Raw genomic sequence first — 20,493 nt, 5'->3', positions numbered from 1 at the left:
AGAAAGTTCGCAGCTGAGCCCAGACTTCTCTTGCCCCCAGCTCAGTGCTGGCTCTCACTGCTCTCTGGGGAAGGCTGACAGAGCCAAGGTGGAGCCCTCCCAGTCTCCAGGAAAAGTCTCCCCAGCTTTCCCGACACATCCTGGCGATGCAGGGTAGGGGCCGGTAGCTGGGCTGGTGGGCGGGGAGAAAGGGGGAGGCAGCTACAGTGAGCGCTGAGCCTCCCTCGCGGCGCACCCCTCGTCGGTCTTCAGATCTGCCTCCTTGGGGTGGGCAATCGCCAGCTGGCTTTCTGCTCTTCACACAAGGCAAGCGCTCTAGTTTCTGGAGCCTCTTTTTTCATAAGAAGGATTTCCCTCCATGCAATCCTTCCGGCTGCTCTTCTTTGGGCCCTGGCTCATGTTCTCAGACTCTTTCAGAACCACCCTGCACTGGCTGAAGGGCCCGGCCCACAGCAGTCTTCATGAGTGCGCATGGCATTGGTCTGAACGGAGCCTGGGGGCTGATCTAACCCAGGGGTCTCCATGGGGGCTGGCCTTCCTCGAGACGTCTTGGAGCATGTCTCACGCTGCTGGGACCATGTCTATCACCTGTCATTCGTTGTGTTCATGGTATGATCCTCCATGACCCCTGATTCTCCTTCTGGCTCATTCCTCACAAGCCCCTTGTCCAGCTCTCCTCCTCTGGTCTCTCAGTACTCTGGACTCTGAAGAAATGACTTATCCTTTTCCATTTTCAACTCCATTTCTCTAGCTCTGCAGAGAGATTTGACTTCTCAACCTTCATCACCAGTTAGAGCAGCTCTGTCCTTGGGCTCACATGACAGTGACGATGGTACCATTGTCATCACATATTTACCGAATGCGTGCTCTGCCCCAGACACTGCGCTCGCTGCCTTTATAAAGATTAGCTCACTGGACCCTCACAACAACTCCACAGGCTAGAACTCTCACTAGCCCCATTTTACAGGTGAGGAAAATTGAGGCACACTGGATCGAGCAACTTGCCCAGAGTCACCCGGCTGAGTTCCGTACATGGGCCATGATGCCGGAGCGTGTGCTTACAGAGGGACACCCGAGGCTGCCTCGGCGAAGAAGCTTGCAGGTACTCTCTGAGGCCACTGATACAAGGGGGCCTCTTGGTCTGAGCCAGCAGCTCCAGAGGCCACCCACCGTCACTCTCAGGCTGGATCTCCCCTAGCCAGCTACACCCTCCTACAGGATGGCCCCAGGATGCTAACAAGCCGAGAGAACAAAGCTTGCCCACGAGGCCCACCTGCATGACAGGTAACTCCCCTCCTTGACAGCTGTGTCTAAACCTTTCCACTCTATCACAAGAGGCTCTCTAATTGATCTGGCATAATTAGCTCTTTACAAAGTCATCATAATTTCCAGTGAGCAGTGACAAACTAATTGATGGATGATTTTAGTCCACAGCTTTACTAGGTATGAACTTAAGTGTAATTAACTATCATTAATTAACAGAACACTTTTTCTCTTTAAATATATAAATTAGGCAGGCTCCACACTTATCCCTTGTCTGCCTTCACGACGCCTGAACAAGAAGGCTAGAGGCTCTGTCAGAAGCCAGCCCTTAAGTGTTGTCCCACGTTGGGGCTGCCTGCATTTGAAGACATTCCCCTCTGCCTCCTGTCCTCCTTTTCAGGTCTGGTTTCCTATCCGTCCACTCCACAGGCAATCCCTTCTTGACTTGTGGGTAAAGACTGAGATAAAAACATGAACCCAAAGCCTCTGATTCTCCACAGTCACCTGAAACTAGCCCTCACCCACCCCATCAAAGGGGTGACATTCTCTTAGGATTTCCTCTTTTCCTCCAGTGGTCAGCTCCCAATTACCTGCCTCTGTGGACAGCTATTCCAGGAGCGGAGGCCGGCTGCTCGCGGCAGGGAGGCTCGGTGGGAGGCCTGCCTCCCAGGGCCTTCAGGCAGGGACCACGGCCTCACTCCCCGCTGGGCAGACTGTCCGTGCTTTTGATTATTTACATCAGCGCTTCTCTTCACTGGGGCAGAAAATTGAGAGATGACCACCTAACTGAGGAGTATTTTCCTGTCACCCTGTTCTTCCACACGACTTGGCTCAGCTCTCAGGAACAGAAAGGCTTCCCCCGTCAGGCACGTGGTGCTTTCAGGCCCCGTGTGCCTTCTAGGGGTTTAGGTTTCCGTCCCACAGGTCTGGTTTTCTGTCCCTTCCCTCCTCATTCCCCAAATTCCTGGACACGACGCCCAGGAACAAAGCCAGAGGGTATACACCGTTTCCTGCGGTGACCGGGGACGAGCAGGGGGAACAGACAGCTGCTGGCTGCCAGGGCCCCAACACTCACCATGGTTTGTCCCTTGATCCTTTTGCAGAAAAGACTGTGTGCTGTTTGCTGCTGGAGGTAAGTAGATTGTCTTTGGGCGTTTTGAATGGCTTTGAGGTGCTGCTGGCAGAGTTCTGGCCGCTGAGACAGGCTTTTGTTTTTACCTGTACTAACGATGTCCTGGAATTGGAGGGTGGAGAGGCTGGAGAGGGAGAAGGTCTACACATTGAACCGTGTCTTCTCTCTACAGAGGAAGAAAGAAGAGAACTCAGCACATCATCCGAAGCAAGTGAGACTCACATGCTCATGCACAAATACACAACAGGCAAAGACAAAAGCCTTTATCTTGCACGGTCAGCACCCCTGAGCCCCAGTTCTGACTACGATTTTGTCTGGACCTCTGCTCCTATCCTACCAATGAGGAGTGATGGCGTTCTACATTTCTGTATCGAATGGCAGGCTAAACTAATACCCAGGTTCTCACAGGAGGCATTCACCAGGCTAGCCTTCTGCAAAACGACCACTGCAGGACAAGCAGAGGGGACACCAGGGGTTCCCAGAGCACAGTGGGATAACCACATAGCCAAACTGACCCCCAGACAGCTACTCGGAGGCCACAAGGTCCCTCAGAGCAGCAGGTAGGGCAGGGGCTCTCAAGAGAACAAATAGGAAATTCTTGAACCCGGCCGCCCCCCACCCCAAGCAGGAGCACGAAGGTCGGAAGGACCAGAAGGGCTGAATGAAAGGGTCTTTGAATATCAGGAAGGGCCCGGCTTCTGTCCACATGCCACTGCGGCCTCTCCAGGGCTCACGGAGGGCCAGGCCCCAGCGGCTGGGCCAGGACCTGCAGGAGGACATCCGTGCCGAGGAGAAGTCACAGATGTGGGGCCTGGGTGTGGGCGGACGGGTACAGCTTCTTGAGGTTCTACAGAAAATACCAGAATTCTGGGCAGACATGCCTCACTTGTTCTCACGCCATCAGCCCCTGTGGTTGCGACTCAACGGGCAGGACGAGGATGCTGGCCAGTACAACAGGTGCACGATGTAAAGCCCCTAACTGTTACAGGGTAACAGGTTTGATCCACGCTAAGGACCACCTCTCAAGAAAAACGCACACTGACACATGCACAAATACTTTGTACACAATTATAGGAAGGAATCCTGGACCCCCAAAAGACAAAGGCTCTGAAATCCTAAGTCCGCTCTGGCTCTCTGGCGCCTACTACAAGACCCCCCCCCCCCTACACTTAATGCTTCGTTCATGTGCTGAATAAATAAACGAAATTATGTCAGACACCCTGATGGGAGGCGACTGGCCGGCTCAGTCGGCAGAGTATGAGACTCTTGATCTCGGCGTTGTAAGTTCGAGCCTCACCCGTGCTGGGGGTAGAGAGTACTTAAAAATAAAATCTTCAAAAAAAAAAAGATGTCCTGATGGGAAGAACTGGAGACCACAATCTGGAAATCTGGGTTGAACACTGATAATGAACAAGGTGGCAGTCCACGTTGTCCCGCCATCTCCAAGCTGGGTATCAGGCTTTTCTCATGAGCGAGACATTTCTGGCAGTTATTCCAGGCACCTGACCTGGGAGAAGAAAGCCAGACTAATCTGGCGATCAGGAATGGGACTTTGGGGGTTTCTCTGGGTTGCCTCACGCCAATGGGCTGCCAGGCTGTCTCAAGCAGACCGACTCTCATCCTCTGATGAAGTGGAGATTGGTGGGGGAGTGGATTTTCGAGCATCATCTGATTGTTGGGTACTTCTGTCTGACCAAGGCTCACAGGTTGCCTACACTGAGTAACTTTACTGGGTAATTTTTCTTCACTGAGTCAGAGTAGACCTTGCATCTACGCTCAGGTCCCAGAGTCATCGTGCTGTAGGTTTTACAAACCAAGAGTTGGTCGCAGGGCATCTGTTTTGATGTATGGGAGAACCCTGGGCTGTGAGCCAGAGATCGAGGCCCCAACTCCAGCCACATCGCAGTATTGAGGGTACGGCCGGAGTTCACCACTTACACATTCTGTTTCCATATCTTTATCTGTAAATGAAGAGGGTCCCCAGGTGGCTTCTCAGGTCTCTTGTTTCTCCATTACCATAAATACAAGGATACTTGGACCTGTTCCTTCTCTCCTCGTCCCTCATGATTCCCGAATATTATGGCAATAATTACAGCTGAAGTATTGAAATATTTTACCCAGGCAGGATCTTCCCTGTAGGAATTCATCCTTTGTGAAATTGTACTGGCCTGTACAACTCCTGTGAGACAGGCAGGAAGCAGCCAGGCGTCTCCACCCTCCTCACGGCTGACTGGCCAAAGACGACCCAGAGTGGCGAGGTGACTCGCCAAGGTCAGGGCCAATGGCAATGCGAGGAATGGGCCTCTGTGCCGTGTGCAGGGGCCGAGCGGCTTCTCAGGAAGACAGGAAATGGGGTGTACTGTGACCAAGATTTGAAGCCAGGAAATTAGGAAGTGCAGGACTCAGAATCACAGAAGGTCAGAACTGGATCGAAAGTCAGTTGGTCCGATCTCCTTGCTGATGGGTGAGGTTAGAGGGGTTATCAGTTACCAGCCTACAGGGCAAAGCTAGTTGGGGGTCACGCCGAGACCAGAACCAAGTCTTCTCACTTCAAATCCATAGTTCTTGCTGCCCTTCCGAAGCATCTGGCTTAGTAATTCCTTTTCTTGGCAGGGGTTTCCAGAATGAAAATATGACTTTGATGTTTACCACCACTGTTTTGAAATTTTCTTCATTTACTCACTTGCTGATCACTTGCTCAAGCTGACACAGTGGGTAGGGGGAAAGGATGTGCAGAAATAGTCCTCTGGTGGAGAGGTAACCTTTGATAACGAAGAGAAACTTTGTTTTGCTAAACTAAGAGTTTTTAAAAATAATACAAGTAAATGGAGAGACACAAATACCATATGATCTCACTCATATGTGGAATTTAAGAAATGAAACAAACGAAGTAAAAAAAGAGAGAGAGAGAGAGAGAGAGAAAACAAAAAACACTCTTAACTAGGGAAAACAAACTGGTGGTTTGCCAGAGGGAGGTGCGTGGGGGGATGGGTGAAAGAGATGCTGCGGGTTAAGATTGGGGTGCCTGGCTGGGTGGCTCAGTCAGTGAGGTGTCCGACGCTTGATTTCAGCTCAGGAGCCTGAGATCAAGCCCCGAGACAGGCTCTGTTGATGGATGGGAGCCTGCTTAAGATCCCCTCTCTCCCTCCCCCTCTGCTCCCCACTCAACTTGCACACTCTCTCTTAAAAAAAAAAAGGATTCTCTCTTAAAAAAAAGTACACTTGTTGCGATGAGCAGGGAGTAACATACAGAATTGTTGAATCACTATATTGTGCACCTGAAACTAAAATAAACTGTATGTTAACTCTATTGGAATTATAGTTTTTAAGTAATAATAATGATAATACAAGTAAACAAAGATAAATCACAAGGAAGGGTGCCATTAAGGACAAAACGAATGAGCCAGACCAATGATTCTAAAATCACCTTCTCAGGGAATTCTGTTTAGTGACCCAGCCAACATGTCCTTCTGCTAAATTCACAGGAAAAAGTGAAATCAACGGATATGCTTTTTTCTTGGTTTTTAGTTCCATAAATTCTTCTTAAATGACCAATTAGAACAAGTTGTCTAGGAGAGACTACTCGTCAAAACTTGAAGATAGTCCTTGACCCTTCATTTTTTAAATGTGTGATTTTGAATTGTGACAAACAGATTAAAGCATTGCTTCCTATTTGAACTGCTCCTTATTGTTCAGACTGGAGTAAATGTCTCACTCTTTCAAGGTGTCCCGCAAAGAGACCCGTACTTCTGTCCCCTGAGCTTCGAGAACAAGATTGGCAGCCACTGGTGCAGGCGAGAAAGGCTGTGCAGGGATCTAAAGTGGGGAACCCGGGTCACAGTGATCAGAGCCTCCCTTAGGAGGCGAGCTGCACGCTTCACTCGGAGAAGCTTTTGAAAATGGGGAGAACTGATGTCCTGGGTAGCGTGGAGTGAGTAGATTTTTCAGAAAGATCCAATTCCTATTCAGTTGGTGTTTCTCTAGTCTGGGAGGACCTGCCTGTGGATAACTCACATGGCTTTTGTCTTTTGGTGGAGAGGTGGGTGGGCTGCTGACAGGAGCAGACAGGGTCTGAGTTTCTTGTAAAAGGTACTGCTGTGCAGGTGCAATGTCTCTGGGTAAAGTGTGCCAGATTTATATGACAATCATTCCGACATGAGTCCTCACCTACTCTGGGCTTATTTTTTGCTGTTTTGGCCAAGGGACGGCCTAAGGTAGAGCCTTATAATTATTCTTCTTCCAGTTGCCTTGCCCAGGAAGAGTGGATAGAACAATTTATTTTTTATTCACTATTCAAATATTTTATAGACTTTAAAAAATTTTTTAGAGAAAAAGTCTTTTTCTCCAATTTTTCTTTCTTTGGTAACGTAAATAGATGCATGAGCAAAACTGGAATCAATTGATATTTTGGACTATTCTTTTTCAACTAACGTTATTCTATTTATACATTACTGATCCCCATATACCGGTCATTCTGAATGGTTAGATAATATCCAGTCATTGCTCTATATTATCTACCCACTCTCATACTACCTACTTACTGTCTGGTTTCCTTCTTCCCTTTTTTTGGGGGGGCTTATTTTTTTAAAAATAATTTATTTAAAAAGTATTTTAGGATTATTTCTTTGAGGGATAGCTTTCAAAGGGAAAGACTGCAACAGGTCATCGCTCTTACGACACATTTCTTTCCAGACAGAAAGACCAAATCGATCTATCGTGCTAACGCTAAACAGAACTACCACTGACCTACTAACGTGGAAACAAAGTCACTGTGAGAACACCCAGGTGGACTTAAGTGTCAAGAACAACCTCAGTGATTGATCTGGGCTCGGCAACCTCTGGTCTCACCCCTCTGTCCTCTGGCCAACACTACAATAATTTATCAAGAAAGTCCCATGTATCACGCACTCTGCTAAACACTTGATTTCCCTTCGAGCATTTAATCTTACAGTACCCTAAGAGAGGTACTATTATTAGCTCTATGCTACGGATGAAAAAACCGAAGTTCAGAGACACGACTTGCCCGAGGGTGCAGAGCTAGGAAACATCAGAGCCTGTGGTCTGAGCTCTATCACCTTACAATCTTGGAAGATGCTGCAGTCGATGGGGGAAGCCTGGAAGAGTTCTCAGGATCGCCCACCCCACCCCGCCCACCGTGTGTGGGCATCCCAGCAGGGCACGCCTGCTCCCTTAGGAAGAGGAAAGAGACAACTTTTAGGTGGCGGTCAGCAGTCTCACACCCACAGCCTGAGACCCCAGCCTCGGAGAAGCTGGGGACCCCAGGACCAAAGAAATGAAAAACCAAATCCTTTTACTTGTTTTGCATTTCTGCCACAAGACATCCTGACCGTGGTCTTGGCAGCTGGCTGTTCTAAGGCCACCCTAGCCGCCTTCACCACACACGCCTTAACCATCCAGGTGTGACTCCAGGGCGCACAGCTGGAGGCCAGCCGAGGAGGGCGCTTGCAGACACCGCCTCCCAGCATTCTGAACATCTCCGGTAGGCCTGGGGAGCCTGGTGTCTCCACCATCCTCTCCCCTTGCTCTCCGCTGGCCAGATCCACCAGGTCCTCGTGCAATTCCGTCTCAGTAAAAATTTGGACCTCCCCCATCCCATGCTTATTCGCTGGGATATTTTCATACAGCATCAATATCCTGCATTGAAAACCTCAGCACAGATGCCTCATGAATGACTGACCCCGCTATCAACACCCAGGGTGGTTGGTTCCCTATAGCGGCTTTAGAAAGAAATTGTCCCAGAATTTTCCAATATGGCTTTTAGAGGACCCACCCCCTCCCAAGAGACTTTGAGCACCGCGGTCACCCGTGGCCCACCATGGCTGTGTTGGCTCACTCAGGCTTAGGCTAGCATGCGGCTTTCTCATTTGACAGCGCGGACTCTCTCTCAGCCCCCAGCTTGGAGGGCAAGTGCTTGGCAAATCATTAGCCGGGCTCTGTTTTATCAATGGACTACATCTGCAGTCGAAGCTGCAGTCAGGATGCCTTCCAGAAAGGACAACCCTGAATTCCAACAGACCTTCTTCCAAAAGAAGACTGGAGCCAGAAGCTGAGGGGTGCAGCACGGCCCCCGGCACAGGGAACCTGTAACCCCCCACTGAGGCAGGTAGTCCCCAGGTCACAGCCGTGGACACGAGGCAGACTGCCTTAGGAGAAACTTGTCTGGAGTCACAAGGCAATTTAGCGGAAGAGTGGGGGCTAGAATCTGAGCCTGTGGTCTCATTTGCTACAATGGTAGTTAGACACTAAATATAGTGCCATGGTGGTTAGAGGAGGCATATTGAATCAGCCGTCCTCAGCAGGGGACGAAATGAAGACACAGCAAAGTCAAGTGACTGTGGCAGGCAGAGCCGTGCCAAGCAGCTCCAATGCCAGGAGTGCTGTGAGCTCCTTCGGAATGCCTACTCCCTCCTCAGGCTGGAGCACCTCTTTAAAAGATACCGGGGCCTGAGTGGCTGCAGAAGTGCTCCTGAAGGCATGCGCGTCTGCCACCAATTAGCTTATACTAGGTCTTCTCCACCCTCTTCACCTCCTACCCACTGCCAGGCAGTGGGCACTGTCTGCAGCACTCTGACAAATGCCACTGTGAGCTGGTGGCTCGTGCCAGCTCGGTTCTCAAATCCCTCCAGGCTCTAGTTTGGTTTCTCGGTCATCTGGTCACTCTGTCCATTCATTTCGTTAGGAGGAGAGCTGGCATTCTTGAGTGCCTCTGCGTCAGGCACGGCGCAAGCTACTTTTACGCCTTCCAGCTCATATAATCTGCCCAACAGCCCGCCAAAGTGGATGCTGTTAGCCTCCTTGTTATAGATGGGGAAATGAAAGCTTAGCAAGATTATGAAACAAGACCAAGGTCATGCAGACCTCGGCATTTGGGAGGAGAGCCCAGGTCTGCCCAGCCTAAGCCAATGCTCTTCCCACCATGCCACCTTGCTTGGATATTCTCTCCCCTCTACACCTCAGCAACGTGGTTTCTCCCACGATTCTTGACAAAGCATTTCCCATTTTCAGAGCTGGCCCGAGACACAACTGTGAAGCTAGGTAACTTGAGATTCTCTTATCTCCTCCCTGTAGCTCTCCCTCCTTCTTTTATTGGTTATTTATACTAAGGTGCAAATTTCTGGCATCATCCACTGCTGAGCAGGATTTGGGGAGTCCCAGGGACTTCTCAGGGCCCTAAAATATTTCCACCAGCCCTCAGGGATGAACCCCCAGCCCTCACTAGGCACCAAACCTAGCTCGAAGAAAAAACCACAGCAAATACAGACCTCTGGGAAAACAAACTCATGCACACACTGCTGGGGGTACTTTCAAGGGATGACATTTCTCTGGAGACCAAGCAGTTATGATAGGAAGAACCAAACAAGAATTCACAGCCTTTGACCTAGTCATCTGGTAACTGTAGTCTGGAAAGTAGACCTCAAGGAAATCATCCATCCCACCCCACCCAGCAAAAAAGTGCAAAGATACTCTCAGTGTGGCTCTGTTTATAATAGTAAAAAATATCACAATTGACCTGAACGATCTATAATAAAACAACTGAAAATGACAAGAATAAGGGCCATTTTCCCAACCTAAGGAAAGGTGTATGTGAGATCGTATGCCCAAGTCCACAAGGAAATTACAAATATCACAAATAATGTGTAAACATGAATCATTACTTTATAAAAACAAAAAACTTGTAACACACACATATGAATATATAATATAGATAGATGAGGGAAAAAGAGATGGATATGGGATGGATTGCTTAATAGGCTCAGTTTTGGAAAACCTGTTGAAGTCCATACAAGAAAAAAGATCAAATAAACAAACAAAAACCACTACAACACTAACAGGGGCGCCTGGGTGGCTCAGCCGTTAAGTGTCTGCCTTCGGCTCGGGTCATGATCCCAGGGTCCTGGGATCGAGCCCCGAGTTGGGTTCCCTGCTCAGCAGGGAGCCTGCTTCTCCCTCTCCCACTCCCCCTGCTTGTGTTCCCTCGTTGTCTCACTCTCTGTCAAATAAATAAATAAAATCTTAGAAAAAAAAGAAGCTTATAAAAACAACAACAACAACAACAACAACAACAACAACAACACTAACACGTCCTTAATCCGAGAGGGGGCAAAGGAGGGAGAACAGGTGCAAATACAAAGGTAGGAAGGAGTAAAACGTGTTCAAGTCAACCCTGTTCTCTCATTCATAAAGCATTTCCTAGGCACGAAACTGTGCGCCAAGCACTGGGATATGATGGTGGAGACAAGACACTGTCATTGCCAGAGGGTTCCCTCCGGGTGGGGAGACCCTCCAGATCCCGGGCTGGCCACCACTCGGTCACCCTGAGTGGTGGAGGAAGGCTCCCCCTAAGGAGGCAGCCTGCGGGTCCCGTGAAGAGCCCTCCTGCTTTGTGGGACTCTGCCTGCAGCCTGAGCCCTGATGTTCTTAATAATATCAGGTCTTTTATTGTCCCAGCTGTTCCCATGTGCCCAGAGCCCACATGGTAGTGGAGGGGTTGACAAGGAATTCCCCCTGCACGGTATTAACTTCACCATCAGAGTGACCGCGTCCCATAACCACCCAACATACCCACTGCACAAGCCACACAAGTTCAAACACAGGAGCCACCAAAACTTAGATGAAAACCGATGGCTTCCAGCTTTAGGGGAAGTTGTTGGATTCTCCCTTAGGATGGCACAGCTAACATCCTTCCCACCCCAGGGGCGCCCGGGGGACGGGTGTGACAGGCAGCTGGAAACTGAGTGAAGCAGGAGGCATAGGCTGGTGTGTCTTTGGGGAGAAGATACACGAATAGGGAGGGATTCCCAATGTCTAAAACACCTGAACAGCCGGACTGAATCTTCTCAATACTGTCTTGAGGCGACATCAGTAACCTTTCCCCAGAAGCCTTGGGCTGAGTGCATGAAGAGTCCCTATCACAGGCGTGCCTTGTCCACACCCCACGGGAGGCGGGGTGGGTCCTGCTGCCACGAGGTGGAGAAAGTGCCCAGGCCATACCTCTACCTCAGAGACCACTCGGCGCAGCAAGGCCAGGGCCCCCAAATCTGTATTTTTTTTTAAAGATTTTATTTATTTATGTGACAGAGAGACGGCCAGCGAGAGAGGGAACACAGCAGGGGAGAGGGAGAGGAAGAAGCAGGCTCCCAGCCGAGGAGCCCGATGTGGGACTCGATCCCGGAACGCCAAGATCACGCCCTGAGCCGAAGGCAGACGCTTAACGACTGCGCTACCCAGGTGCCCCCCAAATCTGTATTTTTTAAAAGGTCCCGAGGTGGGACGCGTGGGTGGCTCAGACGGTTAAGCATCTGCCTTCGGCCCAGGGTCCTGGGATCGAGCCCCACATCAGGCTCCTGCTCAGCGGGGAGACTGCTTCCCCCTCTGCCTGCCGCTCCCCCTACTTGTGTGCTCGCTCTCTCTGTCAAATAAATAAATGAAATCCTATTAAAAAAAAAAAAGGTACTGAGGTGATTCTCATGCCCTGCGCCAGCTTTGGGAGTCAAAGAAAATGAGGACCAGACACTGCTGTCTTTGGAATCAGAAAGATCTGGGCTCAAATCCCAGCTCTGTCACCCATTAGCTCTGTGCCTGGGCAGATAATGTAACCCTCCCCCCAGAGCCCCAGTTTCCTTACCTATAAAATGGGGACAACACTGTCCACGTCATAGGGTTGTAAGTGGGCAGGTGCCCCCCCAGCACACTGAGGCGCCCGATCTCAGCACACATCACAGGCTGTCATCACTGGCTGACTGGCCTAGGCGTCCTGTCATTGGACGTACCTCGAGGGCAGGTGTCTTGTTCACTCTTACCCCTGGCGTTTAGCCCTGGGTCTCGCCCTAATAGGCACTCGCTGCGTTCAGTGTTGAAGAAATGAGTGTTGAGAGGCTCGAGAACACAGAGGAGGTAGCGACCAAACCCCTGTAGTAAGTGCCAACTCACTTACTGTCCGTTCCCCGTACGCATGAAAATGTAGATTTTAAAAAAAATATGAGGAGCAGCCTTACTAAGTGGGTAGCTCCTGCCTTCTCCCCGCCCCTGAATTAAAACTATTCCATGGACAAGAATCCTCTGGGAGCACACTGTTGGAAAAAACACAGGCTGAGGAAGGAGAGGCCACCGCGGCTCGATTTCTCTCTGTTCCTAACCTCCAATTTCACGCGTGCAGGGCCACAGTCTCCCAGGACAGAAGGTGCAAAGTCTCAGCTCCCTGCTCAGCTCGCAGCGGCACTCAGACCACTCACCCCACAGGCTGCCGGGGTCCTGCAGCAGCAGCCACTAATAACGGAACCACTTCTGTTCTCCTTGGAGTGGCAGTTGGCAGTGGCAAACAGGAAGTTGTCTTGAAACAGGGTGTGGTTGTACCCTGTCAATATGTGTGCACAGACACACACATTTGTTTGGTCTCTCCCCGGCCCCCTCCTGTTTCCCTCTGCCCCCTTCCTTAGGAGCGGAAGGTCTGACTTATTTCGGGGAGAACAAAGCCTTTTACCTGACTGAAGATCAGCCATCGGCCCCATGCGCACAAAAGCCTGGGGCAGAAGGGCGTCTAACACAGGGGTGGGGGGTCTGTCCTCCCACCGGCAGTCACTCACTTGGGGCACTGAGTTAGTAACTGTGTGCATGAGCGGGTGTGAGCTTTCCCCTCGATGTCTCCGTGGGCACACAGGAAACAAACCCCGAGCTAGGAACCAGGCCGGGCACACCGCCCGTCATCCTCGGGAGCCAGCCAGCCTGCCAGGGGTGGGGGGCGGGGGGCCGGCCCCCCGAGGCCACCCGCGGCCCGCCGTGGGCACCCCCTGGACTGACGACCATCCATCCACAAGTAGGAAAACAAGGAAAAATCACAAGTCGCGAGGGGCAAGTGATTTTCAAAGTTGGAGTGCGAGAGACCTGAACTATGTCTTCACGCAAATTACTTATAAAAATGACCAAACTAATGGCCGGGGAGGGTTATGCCTCAGTGTGGCTGGGGCTGTGCAGAAATGCAGAGAAGTGGGGGGACGGTGGGTGAGGTTCCCCCGGCTAGGAGAGGTGTGCTACAAAATTTTCCACTCCACTCCTACCCAGGCCCCGAGGCTTGCGCCTCCACAAGGGCTGTCCAAAATAGACTGGTCCCCAACCCAGCCTCCTACTCCTGACCTCTTTCTGAGGCAGCTCCTCTCCCCACTGCACGCCTCAGCCCTGTCTCGCTCCGGCGCCAGCCCACAGCCGAGAGCGCTGTCTGTGCTACACCTCGTCCTTGCTAAATGGCTCGTGGGTTGACAGCACGCTCCGCCTGCCGGGCTCTCTCTTCCGTGACCTGGGCCCAGCCCCACGCCGTCCTGTGTGGCAAACGTGCCCTGCGCTCACACTTACACATCCCGGGGAGACAGCCTTGCCGTTTGGATAAGGAGGCTGAGCCAGTGACACGCTGGGCAACGCGACTCGTGAGAGACGCTTCCTGGCTCCTGGCGGAGGGCCCTGGCCAGTCAGAACGCACCACTTCCCCTTTAAGAGAGCACGCCCAGATGCGATTAGGGAAAGGCAGAAAGAAAAGCCCGGAACAGTCAGGGCTGTATCCTGAATTTGGCAGATGAACTTGGGTTTTCCTGAACTGCACACATAAGGTGTGGTCAGAGGCAGCGGGCTCCCCCGGGGGGCTGATCTGAGCAGTGTTTGGGAAGGGCTGGGGGCCCTGCTGCAACCCCCTCCCCCTTCCCGGGTTTGATGGCCACGTGCAAACTGCGTGGGCCCGGCTCCCGGAGCCGCTGTCCACTCGGGCCTGGTCCGGGCTGCCTGCGGGCGCTCAGGCCTTTCCGCTCCTCCTTTCCCCAGGGCCGGTCCAGCATGCCGGGCAGAGTCCACTGCAATGCCCGGCACTGTGCTTTGGAGAGTAGGGACATCATTACAAAGACTGAAAGATACTTTTGTGGGACATTTTAACTACTAATTCCAGCAGGGAGTTTTCATTCATTCTGGCTATTTAGGGAGTTCATTCCTTCATCTTGGCAAGGAGATTGGGGGAGGAGGATGGTCCAAAAAAACCCAACGGTCCACAAAAGGCCACATGCTGTAGGATTCCACCGATCAGAAATATCCAGAATAGGTAAATACGTAGAGACAGAAAGCAGATCAGTGATTGCCAGGGGCTGGGGAAGAAGGCAGAGGGGAGTGACTACTTAATGGGTATAAGGGCTCTTTTGGGGGTGATGAAAATGTTTTGGAACTACACAGAGGTGCTGGTTACCCAGCACTGGGAAGGAACTCAGTGCCACCGAACTGTATGTTCTAAAATTGTTAGGTGAGAGGCACCTGGGTGGCTCAGTCGGTTAAGCTTCTGGCACTTAAGTTTCAGCTCAGGTCGTGATCTCAGGATCGTGAGATCGAGCCCCGAGTTGGGCTCTGGGCTCAGCGTGGAGTCCGCTTGAGACTCTCTCTCCTTCTGCCCCTCCCCCTGCTCTCTCTCTCTAAAATAAATAAATAAATCTTTTTAAAAATGTTAGGCGAATTTCACCTCAATTAAAAAAAAAAATCCAGTGGCACAGTGTGTTTTGGGCAGAGATCTCTACTGAGATCTCTGCTGAATTCCACCCAACATTTCTTTGTAAAACCTGGCTATTACCTGATAAATCTTAAGTCAATCCGGGCTGAAGAATATATGCCCTCTAATAAGGAAAAATAACAACAAACTTTTAAGACACAAAAGCTTTACAAGCCTCAGAAGTACAGCTCCTATGGAGAACTTTCAGCCCAGGGGAGATGGTATCAAGCCAAACCATGCCACACAAGCGAAGCAGGGCCCACCTGCCTTTGCAAGACTGTCCTATGTTGGGACCATTCCTTCAGTGGCTTATCAGCATAACCGAAGCCAGCGAGAGGGAGTTTCCCGAGAGAATAATTCAAGACAACATGACTTTGGGCCTCTGGGTTCTTGGCTCCCGTTCCTCTCTTGTAGAGAGAGTTTCTTCCCAGAATGGAGGAGAATTCATCTGTTTCTGACACGGAGGGCACTGGGCTGGCTGGCAAAAAAGAACTGGTCTCCACAATTCCATTTCTTTGGGACGGAGCCAGTGGGAATGAGGGGGCACGAGCTAACCACCCACCTGACCCAGGCTCACTGGAGGGAGCGTCCGGCCCTCCTTTCCCGGTCACTTGCAGCTTTGCCTGGAGACAGGCTGCTCCCATGGGTAAGGCTGTGAGCTGGGTAAGGCTGTGAGCCTTCTCTGCTGGACCCCAGGCCAGTAGGTCAAGGGCCCATGGGTGCACTTCCCCCGCTCAGGAGACTGTTAAGAGGAGGCCTGCAGGATGTTGCAATGTTTCACAGAAGAAAGGGCAGGCTCCATGGCCTGGGAGCCAGAGTCTTTCCAAAGACAAATGTGAACAGCTTCCTCGGGTCAACTCTCCCAGAGCCCTTTGATCCTTCTGGAGCACCTTCCCCTGCCTCTTTCACCCTGTGCTCTCCTGCTACCTCAGGTGCCCAGGTGATGAGTTGGTGGCCTGGGTTCTCAGCAAATAGGTGGTTTATGATAAAAAGATGCAATATTTACTACTACTGCTCTAGCATCGGAGGAACAGGAAGTTTAGACCTTAATTCTAAATACAAAGCAGACAGGTTCAACCCAGTTAAAAAATGGACAAGGACTTGAACACAGACATTTCTCCAAAGGAGATTCAGATATGGCCAAAAAGCACAGGAAAGAGTGCTCAGTATCATTAGTCACTAAGGAGCAAATCTTCACACCTAGTAGGTGCTTATATATAAAAAATAACCCAGAACAACTAAAAATGTAAAATGACAAGTGCTGGAGAGATGTGGAAAAACCAAAATCCTTAGGCACTATCAGTGGGACTAAAATGGTATAGCCTCTATGGAAAACAGTTTGGGTGGCGCCTGGGTGGCCCAGTCAGTTAAGCATCAGACTCTTGATTTCGGCTCAGGTCATGATCTCAGGGTCATGAGATCGAGCCCTGAGTCGGGCTCCGCGTTGGGCATGGAGCCTGCTTAAGATTCTCTGTCTCCCTCTGCCTCTGCTGCTCCGCCCACTTGCACTCACGCTCTGTCTCTCAAAAACAAGAAACAGAAAGGAAACAGTATGGTAGTTCCTCAAAAAATTAAACATTGAATTACCACAGAATCCAACAATTCTACCCTAAAGTATATACCCAAAAGATATACCTAAATCCTTGTGTACAAATGTTCACAGCAACACAAGGAAAAACGGCTTCAGGATAACTCAGAGTTACCTTCAAAACCCTACTTGGAATCACTTAAAGGAGGTAATTAATTAATTAATTTTAGAGATAGAGGGGGACAGAGAGAGTGGGGGAGGAGCAGAGAGAGAGGGAGAAGCAGACTCTGCGCTGAGCTAGGAGCCCGACATGGGACTCGATCCCATGACCCTGAGATCATGACCTGAGCCAAAATCAAGAGTTGGTTGCTTAACCAACTGAGCCACCCAGGCGCCCCTAAAGGAGGTTAATTTTTAAGTTAAGGGAATTAAAGTGGCCAGTAGGAGACAGCTCAAAGGCACTCCAAGATAGTAGTTCTCAAACAAGGCCAGTTCAGGTCCATGAAGAAGTGTGAATTTATTTTAAACAATGTCACACGTGCACATACACACACACACACACACACACACACACACACGCACGCGCACAAATACACACCAGGCCCTGAAGCACAGTTCCCCTCTGCCAGCCCTTCACCTCTGATACAACTGTCATTTCCATCAAGGGATCACCATTCCCTTGATGGAATCATCACTGCCACCAAAGGCACCTAGGTCTTAGACCTTGAAGTTGGGACAGAGTAACAGACTCCCAAGAGGCAAGAAGAAGCCCCACAGGTAATCACTCTCTGCTAACCCCTGCCGGCCCCTCTCGGGGCTGCTGCTGTGTCCCCAGCACTCTGGCCCAGCCTGGCTTCTCCCCTGCAGGCTGCAGTGTGGATGGGGCCGTCCAAGCGCGCACCAGGTGAGACAGCATGGCGTCTCCATCGGCTGTTGGAGCGACCTCCCCTACTTTGAGCTGCTTTGCAATGCCACGCGCTAATCCCATTTCTGCTCTACGGGGGTCACCTTGACCCAGTCTACTTCCCTTCGATGGGACACTTTGCCAAATATTTGCTCCTTGAAATCTTTCTCCAGGCTAAATACCCCAGATGTCTTTTTAAACCATACCTCACAAAACATCATTTTCACTGTTCTCATCTGTGCGTCCTCTTTGGCTCTACTATCTGTCCTTCACGAACCGTGGGACTCAGAAGAGAGAACATTACAGATGGGGTCTGAGCAGCTCCTAGCTGTCTATCTTCAACATTATCCTCCTACTCACGCAGCTAGAGAGCCAACCTCGATTTTTTATTTTTCATAACTGTATCACCCCTAAGTCTTATTTCACACATTTTCCTGCCAAGCAGCGTATCCACAGGTATCCTTTAAAAATGTCAGCTGGTTGGATTTAGCCTACTGCTCTGGCCTGCTGAAATCGTTTTGGACCCTGACCCATTAACGTATCCATCTCCCTTCCAAATTTGCCACCTGCAAACTGGAGAAGCCTGCCACCAATACCATTCTTCTTCCAAACCCTTACTTATAACGTGGAAGAGGACGCGGCCAAGTGTGCAGCCTGTATATATACACCGCCCAGAGTGACCGTGACCTGGGAACAGCGCTCTTGGCCATTCAGGGCAGGTGTGTCACTTAGCCCGCATTTCTTCATCTTCCCTCGTAGGGATCTCATGGGCAACTGACAAATGGAGCTAACAACAGCCATCCTCTTGGTGGTAAAGATTAAGCGTTAAGGTCAGAGCAGTGCATTGCACATAGTGAGCCAATCAAATGTTGCTTTTATAACTGACAAGAAATACAATTAAAAAAAAAACAAAAACCCAACCACTTGGTTTTCCAATTCCCAAACTACCTTCTTATTGGCAACGGAAGCAGGAGGGGATTTTTCTTCGCCATATACTGTGAGAACTTGATCAAACTTCCAAAGGTAAAATTCACCAAAGTGTGAGAGCCCCCCATTACTGAGACCCCTGGAGCTTTTAGCTCTCAGACTTGTCTATTCTGAGCCCCCAGCAATTCATTAATTACACTTTAGGTTTTCCTAAAGATCCAGACAGTAGGCAGCTGAAATCAAGAGAAGGAGCATTGGAGTCCAGGAGCTGGAGTCTCAACCCTGGCTCTCCTTCCAGAATTTCCATGCTCTGGGGTTAACAATACCTGCCCCTCCAGGGCTATAAGGAGGAGTCAGTGAGATCAGGCATGTAAAAGAGGGTTAAAAGTTGAGTCGGGTTACGCAAACATAAAAGAACAGTTTTATGATTATTGCGGTTATAAATAACCCAGATCCCACCTCCACCGGCAGAAACCCACCTGTGAAACCTAGGAGGAACCAGTAGCAGTACTGAGGCAGGTCTTTTCAGCACAGACCAGCTGGACTGCTGCAAGGGAGCCAACTCCTGGCCTCCTCTCCTGGCAGCAATCACCTTCTCCCTCGTCTCAGACCAGAATCCAGGCTAACTTACAAAGGGTAACAGGTCCTCCCACCGGCCTGCAGGAACACACTGTCTCTCCATGGCCCTGCTGTCGAGCCCAGGACCTGAGTCATCTGCAGCAGGAACCTAGCAGGTAATGAAGGGCTGGGAGGGCTGCTCTTAGCTCCCCTGTGGCTTGACCACAACTCATCCTTAGGTTTCTGAATGGAGTGGCAGTTTCCAAGAATACTAGGCTTTTGTCTCTGCCATTCTCATGGTGGGCCCCCAGGAACTCTGCTCTTGTCTTGGCGGAGGGCGGGTGCCTTCTTAGGGAACAAATGTTCTTTATCGAGAAAAGATCTCGGGGGACATTTTTTGCAAAGGGCTATCAGAAGGCAACCTGGTGGCCCCTAGCATCTCCGGGTCAAAGATGTCCCACAGCAAGGGAAGAGGGAGGGAGATGAATGGCCAACCACAGGCCCCTGGGAAAAGAGCAGCCGTTGAAATGGGAGACATAAGTGGCTAAATTTTCCTCTCCTGGTCCATGTAAGGCTGGTTTCCCAACTTCCAGAGGGAATGAACACGGAGGGCAGATTTAAATATATATACATAATTGTTGGCAAGACACTGAGAGGATTATGCCAATGAATCTATTCACAGATCAGGGAGTCTGCCCAGAAAGGCACCGGGAGGAAGAGGCCCAGAAGGGAAGGTAACGCTTTCTGTCAGATGACTTCTGGGGCCCACTGGTCTGCGAGCTACCCTTGCTCAACCCACCCCTACAACAGCCTTCCTCAAGACAGGTGGGCTGCTGAAATCATCTAAAAATCATCACAGGACACATGAAAGCTTACTCAGACTTTCACAGCCACCGGTGACTTCTTGTGCCTTTGAACATATTTTGTCTTTTTCTCATTGTGTTCTCTTTGACTATGCACCCACACAGAGAGATGGGGCCTGATTCTCCACAGTCACACACACAGAAACAAGTCACAGACGAAGTTCTACATCATGCTGGTTACTGCAGTGTTCTGACGCTGCTAAGGAATGGAGCTGAGGTGGGACCAGGCTGAGTTGACTGGTGTTATGGGCTGAATTATGTTGCCCCCAAATTCATATGTTGAAGTCCCAATCCCCAGTACCTCGGAATGTGACTGAATGGGCAGATTAGGTCTTTAAAGAGGTGATAAAGTTAAAAATGAGGCCAGTTAGGGTGGGCTCTGCTCCAGTATGACTGGAGTCCTTCGGTAAGAAGAGGGACAACCTGATGAAGAGACAGCAAGAAGACAGCCATCTGCAAGCCAAGGAAGGAGGACTCAGGAGAAACCAAGCCTGCTGGCACCTTGATCTTGGGACTTCCAGCCTCCACAACTGTGAAAAAATAAATTTCTGTGCTTTAAGCCACCCAGTCTGTGGTATCTTGTTATAACAGTCCTAGCAAATTCATGCAATTGATTTACTAAAAAACCCTTCCGGTTTACCAGATTGGAGAGAAAAAGTATAGGACGGAGGACAGAGGACAAGGGACTCCTAACCTCTGACAGGCTGTGGATCAAATGTATCTTCCTCCTTAGTCTGAGATGTGCCACGTTGATGGCAAACTGTAGCAAGGTCAAAGTGGGGACAG

The 20,493-nt window shown here is 50.4% G+C and overlaps 1 protein-coding gene across 7 annotated transcripts in view; it reads right to left on the bottom strand.

Annotated features, from left to right (window-relative positions):
- ATXN7L1 (ataxin 7 like 1) overlaps positions 1-20,493 on the bottom strand; it is a 229,113-nt gene that overhangs the window by 46,462 nt on the left and 162,158 nt on the right. For 6 of the 7 annotated variants that reach the window (XM_026503771.4, XM_057304073.1, XM_026503781.4 and 3 more), the window contains one exon: positions 2,339-2,561. In XM_026503771.4, the coding sequence (XP_026359556.2) occupies positions 2,339-2,561 (223 nt within the window). Of the gene's footprint in view, positions 1-2,338; positions 2,562-12,041; positions 12,640-20,493 lie in introns of those variants that run through there. The other variant, XM_057304075.1, reaches the window with a different exon arrangement.

This window comes from Ursus arctos, unplaced genomic scaffold (genome assembly GCF_023065955.2).
Source record: "Ursus arctos isolate Adak ecotype North America unplaced genomic scaffold, UrsArc2.0 scaffold_3, whole genome shotgun sequence".
NCBI lineage: Eukaryota > Metazoa > Chordata > Mammalia > Carnivora > Ursidae > Ursus > Ursus arctos.
Note: the sequence above shows the minus strand (reverse complement) of the source record. Positions and strands in the feature narration are given on the sequence as shown.